This window comes from Serinus canaria, chromosome 1 (genome assembly GCF_022539315.1).
Source record: "Serinus canaria isolate serCan28SL12 chromosome 1, serCan2020, whole genome shotgun sequence".
In the NCBI taxonomy this organism is placed as follows: Eukaryota; Metazoa; Chordata; class Aves; order Passeriformes; family Fringillidae; genus Serinus; species Serinus canaria.
The window spans coordinates 87,812,787-87,826,911 of NC_066313.1; the positions used below are offsets into that span (position 1 = coordinate 87,812,787).

The window sequence follows — 14,125 nt, forward strand, 5'->3', positions numbered from 1 at the left end:
CCGCCGCTGGCATCGCCGCCGCGCCGCACGGCGCTGGGCAGCGTCGCCCAGGCAGCCCCCGAGGTCGCCGCCGTCCGCCGCCGGGGGCAGCCCCGCCGCCCCGATGGCCCCCGCCGCCCCGCCGCCGCCCCTCCCTCGCCGCCGCCGGCCGCGGCGGCCCTAGGGGCGTCGGGGCCCTGCGCTGCCCCGCGGAGGGGAGGCGGAGGCGGCGGCGGCGGGGCGGGGGCGGAGGCGGAGGCGAGGGGGCGGCGGAGCGGCGGCGGAACGCCGGCGGAGCGGGAGCCGGCGGCGGCGATGGACGAGTCGTCGCTGCTGGATCTTCTGGAGTGCTCCGTGTGCCTGGAGCGTCTGGACACCACGGCCAAGGTGCTGCCGTGCCAGCACACCTTCTGCCGCCGTTGTCTGGAGAGCATCGTCAGCTCCCGCCACGAGCTGCGCTGCCCCGAGTGCCGCATCCTGGTGGGCTGCGGCGTGGACGAGCTGCCCGCCAACATCCTCCTCGTCCGCCTCCTGGACGGCATCCGGCAGCGGCCCCGCGCCGCCGGGGGCGCCAGCGGCAGCCCCAGCTCCGCGGCCCCCACGTACCCCCAGCCCGCCGCCGCCCCCAGCGCTGTCGCCGCCGCCGCTGCCTCGGCCGCTGCCAGCCTGCGGGAACTGGCGGCCGCCAGCCGCAGCGCCCTGCTGGGAAAGGTGGGTGCCGGGCCGGGGTCGGGCGGGCCGGGAGCGCGGCCGGGCGAGCGCGCGTCCCCGCGGAGCGCCGGGCGGCCCTGGTTCGGCGGCGGGACGTCCCGCGGGCGGAGGGGGTGTGTGCCCGCGGGCACCGGCGTGCGCCCACTCCGCACTTGTGGCCCGCTGTTGTGGTCGCTCCCCCGATCTAGCGATGGGACGCTCGGACGGGGGTGTCCTCAAAGTACTCTGGGCGGCCGCGGGCGGCGGGAGCGGCCGGGACCTCCCGGGGACACCCCCCTTTGGGTGGGTTTATACTGGCTGTGGGGCAGCTGCTGCACCGGCGGGCCCCGGGGCTGCCCCCGGTGTAGGAGAGCTGGACGTGGAGTTATGAACTGCAGAGTGCCTCGAAAGCGCTTTTACCCGGCGTGTCGGGCTGCGCCAGGTGCCTGTCAGGTGCGGGCAGGAGCCGGCTCCCACCCTCGAGCTGCTTGCGGGGCCAAGTCTCTGGGAGCGCCCGGCCGGTCCGAGCCCGGCGTGTTCCTCCCAGCCTGGAATTCTCCCCTCCACTCTCCGGGCGCTGCCGGTGCTGTTACAACCCCACAGAACCCTCCTGACAGACGGAACAGAGCGGGGTTTGAAGCTGAAGCTTCCCCTCTCAAGGGAGCGTAATTTCATTTTTATGTATAAGGTGGTGATTTATCGAAGGCCAGTACTGCAGCGTGTGCATTTATTTATTGAACTCTTCAATCGAGTGCCCCATCTTGCGCCCTTTAAAGTCCATGACAAGGGTTTTATTGGCTCAGAGGGGACAAGATCAGTTCCTTTCACTGTTCTGTATTGCTCTTTCATGCTATATGATAAAATTTACTCTTGGACCTCTTCAGAAGACTTAGGAATGGAGTCAGTCTTAAAACTGTGAATTTAATCTCACTTTTAATGTCATATATATACTGAATATGTTTAATTGTCTTTTGATCTTTTATGAAATCCACTTGAGCTGTAGTTTAGTGTACAGGCTTTTGATTTTAAAAGGTCAGTGTAGAGATTCCTTGTGGAGTTGTATTGCTATAGTAAACGTTTCAATTAATTGTTTTTCTACTTTTTTTCTTTTTTATTTTTTTTCCCCTGAAAAAAAGGAATAGACCTGTACTGCTGTTTTGAAGTTTTCACTACAGGAAATGATGGCAAATGCCAAACACTGTTCCATAAAATTCTGTCCTGAAGTTGGAATTGAAATATGCTAGGCAGGATTTCTGGAAGGGTAGATCCTTTATTATTGAGCTGTAGTCTTCAATGAGCTTCAGGTACTTAATAATGACTTGTCCAATTTAAAGAAAAAAGGCAATGGAATTCTGCCTTCTGCTTTTTTTTTCCTTGTTTTTCAACTAAGCTTAGTGCAGTAGCTTTTTCACAGCAGACAACTCCTGTCTTCTTAGTTTCAGCATTATAGAAAGGGAAGTTTGCATTCATTAGGTAAAGTACAATATCCCATGGTCAGGTTTGGAGTCCAGGCAGGAGTCTCTTGTGGGAGGCAGGGTCTGCTGATTACACCTGCAGTGTTTGTGTTGAGGGGGCAGGGTCTTGCACTCTCACTAAGCTTTTGTGACCATCCAACAAAACAATCTCTGGTTATCAAATCTTTAAGTCCTAGTCAAGCATGCAGATTACAGTGGTGTGCACATGTAATAAAATGCTCAATGGGGAAAGCTGTTTGCAAATTTTAAGGGAAATTGAGTTTTTGTGATTTTACCATAAATTGTCAGGCTTTTAAAAAGTTGCTTCCCTAGCCATTATTGCAGATATCATGTAGTAAATAAAAACACATTGCATTTTATAATTTTCTGTCTTTGATTGCAAAGCACTTTGGTGAGCATTGGAGTTCTGTTGTCCATTTCTGTGAGGGTTGTTACCCACCTGAATTTGACAGAAAGCAAAATTGCACGACTTGAGAATCACATTTTGGCTATTATGGTTAACAACTGTGTTGTTCTTTTCCTCTTGCTGGGGTTAATGGGTAATTCTGGGGCAGTGGGTCTGCTGGGACAGAGTGGGTCTGTGGAAGTGTTTGCTTGGCCTTTTGACTGATGGCACAATTTTATCCTGGAAATCAATGCAATGTGCTTGATCCTTACAAGGTTCATTACAGTGAAAGAAAGTCTGAACTAATCTGCTTTTAAAAAAAAGCAGCAGGGGAGAATAATCCTCCTTGGAGCTGCTGATACAGCTGATTGCTGAGCAGTCCTGGAGACAAGAGTGCAGAACCTCTCTCTGTACTAAACAATAGATGGTACAATCCAGGCTAGAATCAAGATTTTGAGGCTGATACGGAAGAGAAGAATTACATCCCTTTCTCTCTTGCATTGGTCTTTGACAGCTCAGCTGCCTGGAAGAAAGCAGCAGTGATTCTTTGTGATATATATATATTTCAGAAATTGCTGTAGATTTGCTGCCTGGGACTTAAATGCAAATTGCACTATTTTGCTAATTATTACCTTTCATTTTAGATAATGCACTCTATGAAATAGGACGTACCATTACGGGCTTTTTGGTACGGAAGGAAAATGCTGATTGTGAAGTGTAATGGCAGAGAGCCAAGGTCACTTCCATCAGACTTCAATCTTGCCCAGATCCTTGGACCGGTGTGTTAGAATCACACCAGGGATCTGTTTCTGTGGGAGTTTTAATTAACCTTAGAAGACAGAGCAGGGTCAGCCTCTGTGCTGCTATCATCATGCCTGTATTTTGCTTGTACACTTTATACTTTGGAGAAATCTTCTTCGCGTAGATGCTATTTTCTGAAATCAACACATATTGTTTATCTCATGGGCAAAACTCTGTGGGGTTTGTATTTCTTTATCGGGTCTCTGGCCTTTCTTTTCCCAGACTTGGTCTGTGCAGACTGCTGAAAGTCAGTTTAAGAGGGGCTGAGCTGGGGGTGAGCTGGCACTGGTGCTGTTTCTAAAGTTGTCCAAGACCATTCTTCAGAAGCACTCCTGAAATACTGTGGGTGTTTGGAGATACGTGGTGAACATCTTCAGTATGAGAGATGTGGGTTTGCTGTGTACCTACTAATGTATCATTGAACAATATGTGGGATCTTATCAGTATACAGTGGTGTGACCCAGTGCCTTTGTTTCAGCCTGTAAAAAAACCCAGTATTGTTGTAAATGATATTGCATATTTGAGATATTCACATTAAAGCTGTTTAAATGCAGAGTATGGTATTAGACATTATAAAAGGGTCCTGCTGCTGAAAGAGCACACTGCAAGAATGAAGGGAAGGAAATCCAAGAACTGTGTGCCTACCCACCCTGGGAATAGAGAGGAGGCTAAAAGTGGTTTATAATGGTAGGCACATTACTCACAAGGTTATAATTTATTGGCTCCTGTGTTTCCATTACCACTGTTGAATTGCTTGGGGAATTCAGGTTCTGTCAAAGTAAATGGCTCCCTTAGATTGTCAAGGCATTATGGTAAATCTGCCTTCTTTACTGAGTGTGGAGTTTGGTTTGGTTTTTTTTTTCCCCCACAATTATTGCAGTTTATCACTTTTTTTTTTTTTTTTTTTTTTTTTTTGTGTGTGTGGGGGGAGTTCTTAAGATCTAATTGCTGGCTAAATGCATGAAGTCTTTAGTAATTTCCTCCCAAACCAGGCGTCTTTCACTCCAGGTGCAAGGCTTACTGCTTGTTTGCTCATAATACAAACTGAGAACAACATTTGCATGAAAAAGAAACAAGCTAGTAAAACAAAACATGTCCTTTTTTCCAGAAGAGAGAACATGGCCAAAGTGATGGATAGGGATGTGGTGTGTTACCAGATGGGTTGTAGGTACTGGTGAGGAGTAAGATGTGCACATAAGGAAAATGATGTGTCAGCGTGCCTGAGCAAAGTGACGGATGGGCTGCACTCCCGTGTTGCACGGGATGCATCTCGTGTGTATCAGCTTTGCAGAGCTATTGCACTGTTTCAGGAGGAAGGCTGCCATTTGCTAGCCCTTGGCTTCATGCAAGTTTTGCGAGCAGAGGGAACAGCACTAGTTTGCTAAATAAGCTTTTCAGCTACACTGTAGAAATTCTCCAAAGGAGACATTTCTGTCACTGTTTTAAGAGTTCTGCCTCATCCTAGACTGGGTACTGTGGATTAAAGGAGTCAACCTCACAGTATTTCTCTGCTCCCCTGTTTTTTTCCTTTTTGGTTACATTGTCTATCAGGTGAAGATCCCACCCTGGGTTGCACAAGAGGAAGCAGATGGAATCTGGCATTTATATGCATTTATATATATTACAGCAGGAGAGGATTGTGAAGGGGACACACTTTGTCTTGGGCAGAGGGTAGTCTTCAGCTTGCCTTTTAAATGGTCAGGCTTGCACAGACTGGAGTGCTGTTCAGCAGTGTGTCATGTACATTAACCCAGGGACTTGCCTTACTTTTGTTCATTCTCTTTGATTTATTTGCTTCTGATGCTGTAGTTTCACTGATCAGCACTTGAACTTTGTCATAAGGCCATCCTAAAAGGAGTGATGTTCCATGTGTCAAAGGCTCTGATCTTGAGGATTTCCTTTTTGTCTGGCAGATGGCTAAAAATGTGTTTTGACACAGGAGATTAACTACCATACTGAAGGGTATTGTGGAGAATATAGCCAGAAGTATTTAAAACCCCAGCAGCTGAAGCTGTCTCCGCAGAAATGAGTGAGCAAAGGAGAGGGGATTGCTGAGGGGCTGTGTCAGAAAAATTCATCATTCACTGAGCACTTAGACTTTCCAGAAAATGTGCCATTTGCAGGTGTCATCTTTATGTCCATTACGTTTTCCAGAAACGGAGTATTTTTACTCATGATTTTTTCTGTGTGATGATGTTATTTTACTTGCAAGCTAGAAAAATGTGTGATGGACCTGATGTGACCAAAGGGTGCCAGTGCTGACAGTGGACTTTTTCTTCTTGAACTGGGGTGGCCAGCAGTGGCTCAGTCACACCTAAAAATGTTATGGGACAGTGGAGAGGGGTTTGTGTCAATGCAGAGTAACTATTAGTTTGTGTCAGTGTGACATGCCTCTATAGGAGCCCTCTTGATGTCAAATGTGAATGCTAAGTTTAATCCCTGCACGTCATCCTTCTGAATGATTCATGATGAATGCTGGTAACGTTTAGCATATGACAGGGTTCCATGTTTCGTAGCTGGTTACTCAAAGACAGATGGATAGGCTTGCTCAACTCAGCCCTAAAGTGCACATTTCAACCCTGGCAATTTTTGTTCAGCTACCCTAAAGCTGTGCTGTCATTTCAAGGTATATGCAGAACATGGTCATTGATGTCTAGCAAGCTGCATGACCTTTCTGGGCTTCGCATTTCCCAGCTGGAAACCTGCCCCAGTAGCACGAGCCCACCCTCATGTGCTTCTCAGTCTTCCAAAGGAAGCTGCCCTACGAACACAGAATTATTACAAGAGAAGCAGGGTTTTGGGAAAATTGAAGAGTGCTGGCTGTATACACTGAAGCTACAATGGTTGTTTTCTGTTGTTGTGTGGGGTTTGGCAGAGATGCTGTGCTTGGTTTGCGGGGAGCATCGGCGCAGGGATGCAGCGATGTATGCTGCACATGGACTGTAATAGTACACTGTATTCCTTGTTTCTAATCTTATCAGTTCATGTTCAGGCAGACTCCTGGCTCTGGCTTAGTGCCCAACAGGTCAGACAGGCTGCAGGCTCTGGCTGGTAATGCTGGGTGCCTGTACTTGCAGGTCAGGGGGAGGCTACACATGCTCTTTCTAGGTGAAGCTGTGTCCATACGATCAATAAGCTGCCACATAAAGTGCTACAACAATTTTTTATTTATGCCATGGAGGATTTCTTTCTCTGAGAAGGTATTTTCTTATACTAGAGAGTTATTTTTTTCTGCTGTCTCATAATTTTGGCTTTGTAATCCCATTACAGTTTCATTTTGAAAAGACTGGGTAGTTCTTGAGTTTTGCACTATTGTCTTTGTACTGTCCCCTCTAATTTCACTAGTCTGTTCAATATTTCATGTTGTTTCTCTTAAGAAACGGTGCTTAAATTTGAGGTAAAAACCATAGTCTACTCTTGCACTTCAGTGACCCACCTGAAATATCTTCAGCTGTGAGATGGCACTTGTTTTCAAAGCTGTAGATCATTCTTTCTTAGAAGCCTTTCTCTAGGCTTCAGGAGGCATTATAACTAATATTTCACTCTGGTTAATGTCTTTAAGCTTTGCAACATTGTAATTGATGACCTATAGAGCCCTGGATTCATTCAGTGTTCAGGGACTTTGTGACTTCTACAGACCAAAACTGCTGGGAGTGAACACAGTTTCAGCTTTCTTGCATTCACTCATCACAGATCAAGCTAAATTTTTGCAAATACGTTCAATGAAGTCCTGTTAAAATCTGATATTTTACAGCAGGTTTTCCCAATCTGCCATGAGCTGTCATGGGAAGAACTCAAGATTAGTTCTAACGGGACATGAGCACCGGGACAAAGATAAACTACAGGATTTGAGAAAATATCATGACCTTGGCATTGCCCAGCTCCCACAGCAGCTGTGCTTCTGCAGCTGGGGAGGGAGTGACGGGGAAATACAGTGCCAGCTGAAAGCTACCTATTTATCCCTAGTCTTGCACCAAAACAAACTGCTCCTGATGACAGAAGCCTCTTGCTTGGAGCAGCCTGGTGCTTTGGCTGCAAAGTTACTGGTCTGACCATTAGGCACCAAAAAAAAAAAAAAAAAAAAAAAAAATTAAACAATGAGAAAAATTTCATTCTAGTGCCTGATGCAGATGGGCCTGTGAACAGGTTCTCCCCATATGCCAGCCCCATATCCTCTTTCTTTTGCTAGTTTGGATTCCTCTGACAGCTTGAGCCATGCCTTTTCCTGACTGCATGGGGTGGTGGGGGGGTTGCTGATGTGCTCGTTTTACTCACTTGGCTCCATTACCATCTTCCTCAGCAGTAATGTTAAACTTGTTACCTCCTCTTTGTGGGAAGTTTTGCTTGTGTTGCTAGAGGATTGCTGAGAAACCTTTAAAATTGTTTGAGTAGCTTTAAAAAGAAAAACCCAGAGCGTGTGCCTAATAATTTAATCTAATTGTCTTTGTATGTAATTTGAATGGTTTTATTCCGTTAGACAGAACAAACATTAATTTAATGATGCATGTACATGAGATGGCTCTTAGGGGAAGAACAGAAGGAAAGAGTATTACTTTTGGTATTAAAAAGACATTTTGTTTTCAAAAGCAGAGAGAAAAATGTAAAACATCTGGATTCAAGAGCACTTTCTGACCAGTCTTTTGAGCATAATTTCCATTGGTTCCACAGAGCTTGCTGCTCACTGATTGCTATCAGCTGGGGTGACCTGTGAACTCAGGTGATGGGCAGCTGAATATCTGCCCAAAGGAGCTGATGGAGCTCTTCAGGTGAGAGTGGAAGGACTCATCACCTGGCCCTGGGCTCAGTCTTTCACATCTGCAGGCCAGCTATTGAGGGGTTAAATAGTGAAAAGCTTGCTTGCTTTGTCTTACAGCTGGTTTCTGGCACTTTCAAAGCAAGGGTTGGCCCCTGCTGGAGTTTGGCTTCTTGTCCTGTCGGAGTGGTTGGGATTTTTGGTGTGACTGGTCTGTTTGCATGTGGTTGACCGAGGGCAGGGGTTTCTGAGGGACACAGATCCTTGTGAACAATTTAAAGCTGTTTCTGCAGCAGGTCTCCATCTTGGCCCATTTTGGAAACAGGAGGGCTTAGCTGTCTGGTTCACAGAGCTGGGTGCCAGGAGGAGAAGGAAGGCTGTGGGATTCGCTAATTAAAAAAAGGGAGAGATGGAGCTGTTTTTGTTCACCATGGTGTTTGCATAATATAATTTGAGTCAGGAATTCTGAGGAATTTCTGTCCACTTGCAGTGGCTGTGGGACAAAGGTGCAAAATCCTTTCCTGCTTTGCAACATTCAGCCTCTTTTCTAAGATACCTAAAGGATTTGTGGTAGGGAGGAATTTGTCCCTCATGTTGGTTGTCAACAGGAATATGATTTATCAGACAAGTGAAACTAATGCTGTATATGGTTAAGGAGTGCCTTTCTGTGCACAGAGATGGTATTTATGAGAAGAGATTGCTTCTTAGTCAATGCTTAGAGTGCCTTTCCACTGCTACAGCAACAAGCACAAGAGTCTGATTATTCAGGCAAGTTAGCATTAATTTTTTTCCAAGTTTTTTTAAAATCTGATGCAAACCAATATGAATTTGCCATTGCTAATTTTAGAGTGGTCTGCTTGTATAAGATAACAAATCCCAGTTTTACTTTAAAGAGAAAGTATTTTAACAGAAGGCTGGCAAGATTGTTATCAAAATGCTAATGATCATTTCTCCTACAGTCTCAGTTATTTTCAGAGGGAGGACTAGAATAGATACATAATCTGAATAATATTGATTTTAATGTGTATTACTGTCTCATTAAGCTGTAACAGTCTTTCCCCTTCTGGACAAAGGTTCATTAATTGCTGCAGTTGATGTATCATTGAAGTAGGTGTAGGTGCAAGAACAGCACAGGGAAAGAGAAATGTAAAATGTTGAGTGTGCAGTAGTGGATGGACCTTTGGGTTAAGATATCACGGCCCTAACCAAACGAAGGGGACACTGCTGTGCTTGATGTGCTGCCTGCTGATTGCCTTCCCTGCAGCAGCCAAGAAGTCAGCCAAACACAGGCACTGTCGTATTTACTTTCCTAAATGATCATTTCAGTAAATATTGCTGAACATGTTTATTTGTGGATTACTTTCAGGCCAATTTCAGTAAAAAACTCCTCTGTGACTTACTATAAAAAGACATGATTTTATAAATTTACTTTTTAATTTCTAAATTAATTTTGAAACAGCTTTAACAGCTTTTAGTAGGCTGCCTCTTTACTGGCTGCCTTCATATGTATTTTGAAATGCTTTCATTTCAGCTTGTACCAGGTTTACAGTATTGTCATCCTTATAAGCAAATCAATATGTTTTCATTTCCAATAACTGCAATAATTTATGAATTTGTAATTATTTTAATGCAGTGAAGCCGAAGGAAGTAGAAGGAAGATTTTATTTTGATTGTGTTTTGATTGACTTCAGCTTACATTTAGCTGTCTGTAAACATGGTACATTCAAATATAAGTATGTATGCTATATATATCTATCTGTATACCTATCTCCCTGAATGAATGTTTTCTTGTCAGGCAGGCCTGTTCCATGCATTCCCGTGTCCATATTAGCAAACTGTGCATTATTGTCAGACATGGGTGTGTGTTGTGTCACAGCGCAGTGCCTGGTCCAGCCACATCTCTGGATGTGTGCTGTGGGGACACGTGTCCTCAAGGGATCATAGGAGTGCACCCACACACAGCCTTCTCTTGCACCCCAAAACACAGGCCTGTGCTTGTTGTGTGAGGGAGAAGGAATGTCCAGCAAGGGGTTGGTTGGAGAGGAGGAGGGGGAATGGGTCCCGGTGTGCTGCAAGGCACCTGTTCCTTGAGGATGCTGGGACAAGTCGTGACAGGCTCTTCTGATGCTCATTGCTGAGCCTCCCTGTGAGTTCATGCTAAAATGTCACGAGATGAGGCACAGAAATAGCACAGGCTTTCCTGACAGAAAGTGGGATCTGTAGCATGTTGAGTGGGCACCATGCATCAATGCTGGGGCTGCTGCTGCTCGGCCAGCTCTGTGTGGGGAGGGTGCAGCCCTGTGGAAGAGGCAAGTGAGGACATCTTTGTGTTCAGTCCAGAGCATCTTGCATTTCAGCCAAGAGTTTTTGTGTGGAGAGCCTCATTCTCTTGTATATGCTCTTTCTAAAACAAATCATAAATCCCCCCTGAGAGAATAGTGTCATACACACACACGTCATAAAATATAGTAAAAATAGTAGTTGACAACCGTGAGATGAATTTTTTTGCTTATTCTCTTCTGCTCTGTAGGTAATTATGGTGTTAGATCTTAGTGGGAAACATCTGACTATTTATATTTCACAGTCATGCAGCAATGTAAAATCTGAACCAATTACACCTTTTTAAAAATTAGTAAATTTTTATAAAGGGAAAACATGTTATCTTTGATCTATATTGCAGAAGGGAAAATTCATTTTTTTCTAGAGTTTTATCTGTTCTTTTGATAAACACAGGACTTCCTTTTATGTGCAGTTAGTCTCACTTCTGTCTGAGTGTAAACTTCCATGATGGTCGCTACTGTTAAAAATAATTCAACACATTTTAAAGAAGGGGCTGTGGAGGTTTCATCATCTGTAATAATATTGTTCAGCCAGGGAGAGGTCATTTTCTGCTTCCTAATAAACAAGAACTCAATGGCCAGGGTTGAATGGCCATCTCCCCTTCATCCCTGGCTTCTAAAACCAGGAAGCAAGTAGCTAAAGGGAAGGTTGGTGTCTTCCTCCCTTTGTCTTGTCGGCAGCACGCTACAAGAAGTACAGAGGTGTTCAGAGCCACAAGGTGTTCAAGAGCCGGTTTCTTTCTTTCTTTCAAGATCCAGTTTGCTTTCCAGTTTCTCCACATGTGATGTTCATTTCATATGAATTTTATACTATTGAAATCGCTGTTGCTAAGAATCGGTTTTACCCGTTGTATTAAAAAAAACCCAAACCAGCAAGGTATAGCATTTAATTTGCTGTCTTGTGCAGTGTGTAGAGCAGAGAGACAAGCCCTGTCTCCCCCCATAAATAAGAGCAGGAAATAGGTTTGGTGCCTCAAGCACTGTGATTATCTGGGGGACTGGGGGGAGTTTGTTGTGCTGTTTAATGCATCTCATCTCCCAACTGTTTCGCCCACCTTTAAAAAGACACAAAAAATAGGAATACCAGAAGCAAAGTGCTTTGTTTGTAGTGGTAACAGGAGATCCAGCAAAGTATCTGTGTCATTGTGTCCTTCCTGCAGTGCTTCATCACATTTGAAGACATCCAGCAGTCAGGAGTGTGCAGGAAGAGTCTGTCCAGGAGCTGGGCTCTGGTTCTCCTGTCCTCTTTCTCCACATGAATCCTCACTTTTCAGTGGGCTAGGGCACCTGCCTGTGCCTTCACTCCTTGTTGAATTTTTAACCTACCAAATCAGTACATCCTCTCTAGCCTATACTGCAGAGCCCAGCTTTCAGGATGAGCATGGTCACCTTTTTTTCTGTGTGATGAGCTCAGAGAAGGACCCAGAAGATGAGCTCCTTTGACGTGGGTGATTAAGTGCTTCATGAGTCGCTGGTGGTGCTAGTGGTCAGGGAGCCTGGGAGAGGGGGGTGCCTAGTGGTAGCTTGTGGATGCCATGGGACAGAGAGAGAGAAATGGCAAGTGTTTCTCACAGCAGCTTGTGAGAAGTTTTAGGGTGCTGGAAAGATATGATAACTTGTTGGCTATAAACAATTTGCAGGTGGTGTTTTTCTGCTTATTTTTCTGTTCCTCTCAAGGACAGTGTGTGGAAAAGATGTTTCTGTTAGTTAGCCAATAGACTAGAATCTATCGTACCACTCTATAAAAACCGTGCGGTTCTTTGGAATAAAGTCCTCTATGCCTTTGCTACGATCCTGCCTCTTGCCTGTTCCTGCCCTGACCCTGGCTCAAGAGTGACAGTAGCTAATGTTAGAATGAGTGTACCAAGTAGAGAAGAAAATGGGTAGAAAATGAAAGAGGAGCATTTTGGAAGTTTAGTTTCTTATGGGAGTAGAGCTTGTGTGATAGCCTAATCTTAAACATATGAGGAGAGTATTTAGGGAGAGTTTGCCCTGATAGCATTGTAGATTGGTATTTAATAATAACATTTGGAGACCACATTGAACTTTCTAAGTCTTTGTACCCCATTCTCTGAGCTCAGAAACCTGTGCTGAGCTAGGGACATGATCAGCTGTTGCTGATGAGCATCTTCCTCGTTGTTATAGCAAGAAAGGAGTTGGTGGGCTTGTGCTTTGTCATCGAATTAACACTCCCAAGACTCAGCCTGCTTTGACCACCACTCTTCACATAGGCCACCACCTACTTAGGAAACAGAGGCAGGGGCAGCTGTCTCCGGCCAGTGATCATGGGAGGAGAATTCAGGGTGCACAGAGGTGACAAAAAAAGGGGGACAGTACTGAGGAGAAGAGGGGATGTTCCCAATGGCTGATATTCTTCAATTCTTTGTAGTTCTTTGTTCTTCATCAAATGACAGTTAAAAATTCCAGGAGGTATTCCATTTGTTCCAGCCTTGTTCATGTGTTTTGGCTTTTTGTTAGTTTGGTTTTATACAAAATAGACGTTTAAATTCTTCCTTTCTCAAGTGAAGAGATGAAAGGAAATTACCTTAAGTTGTACTAGGAGAGGTTCAGATTAGAGATTAGAAAAAAATTCACAGAAAGAGTGGTTAGGCATTGGAGTGAATGGAGTCACCATCTCTGGAAGTGTTCAAGAGGCATCTGAATGTGTCACTTGGGGTTATGGTTTAGGGGTGATTATGGTAGTGCTGGGTGGATAATGTTGAAGGTCTCTTCTAGCCTTGATGATTCTGTGATTCCCTCAGCAATACCCTTCATGTAGTGAGTTGTTTCTGCACTAGAATGCTTCCCTGCCAGACAGCGTTTTCTTATATAAGTTGATCATTTGAGAATTAATTAATCTGGTTATGAAAATATTGGTGAAAGAGGGGTGGTTGTTTTAGGATCTTGGATGTAGGAGAAGCATACTTACTTTATACTCTCTGTAGTTATCATTTGGGAGACTTTTTGTTGACATAGGGGCTGGGGTGAAAAGCGTCTGAGCTCACAGTTGAACTTAGAGATAGCAGGAAATAGGATAGATTTGAGGTTCCTCAGCTGGTCTGATGCTTTTGATGAATATGTGCTTCTTTGATTGAGTCATCTCATGAGTTTTGGGTAGTGATGCCGATTCCCCAAATCAGTCAGTGCTGGTGAAATAAATAGAAGCTAAACACTGAGCACAGACTGTGGTCAGCCTGCAGTTGTCTCATTAGTGTGTACACTCTGAGCAATTGGCAGCGAGCAGATAAAGACCAGAATGAATCTCAGGTAAAACGCTAAAGGTTACTTCAGGGTTTTTTTTGGTGGGTTTTTTCCCTCCCCTGAAGAGTTTAAAAGAGCATTAAATGATGCCTCTATAGCAATGTTTCATTTTTTGATGTTATGTAGTTGCAGACCCAAGACAGTAATACTATGAGGAAGTCTGATCCTTGTAATGTTCAGTATCCTAGCTGTTTAGTAGCTTTGTCTGAGTGAGCTTAAATATACACTCTTCTGTTTTTTTGTGGCTTTTTTCAGTAATTAATGAAGGATTGTGAGTAATCTGCTACTTGACAGATCTGTTCTTTAGGACTCTGACTGTTTGGTGGGAGGTGTGAGAAATCACTACTGTAGTATGTAGCAATATTGTAGCACCTCAGTAGAACCATTTTGGAGAGTGTTGCTGGAAGGCAGTAGTGTCATTCCTAGGAATAAAAGCTTGAGA

At 44.8% G+C, this 14,125-nt stretch overlaps 1 protein-coding gene across 1 annotated transcript in view; it reads left to right on the forward strand.

Annotated features, from left to right (window-relative positions):
- Positions 1-248: 248 nt before the first annotated feature.
- Positions 249-14,125, forward strand: part of SH3RF3 (SH3 domain containing ring finger 3) — a 246,380-nt gene continuing 232,503 nt past the window's right edge. The window contains exon 1 of the mRNA XM_050977714.1: positions 249-690. Within this exon, the coding sequence (XP_050833671.1) occupies positions 295-690 (396 nt within the window). The 5' untranslated portion in view covers positions 249-294. The remainder of the gene's footprint in view (positions 691-14,125) is intronic.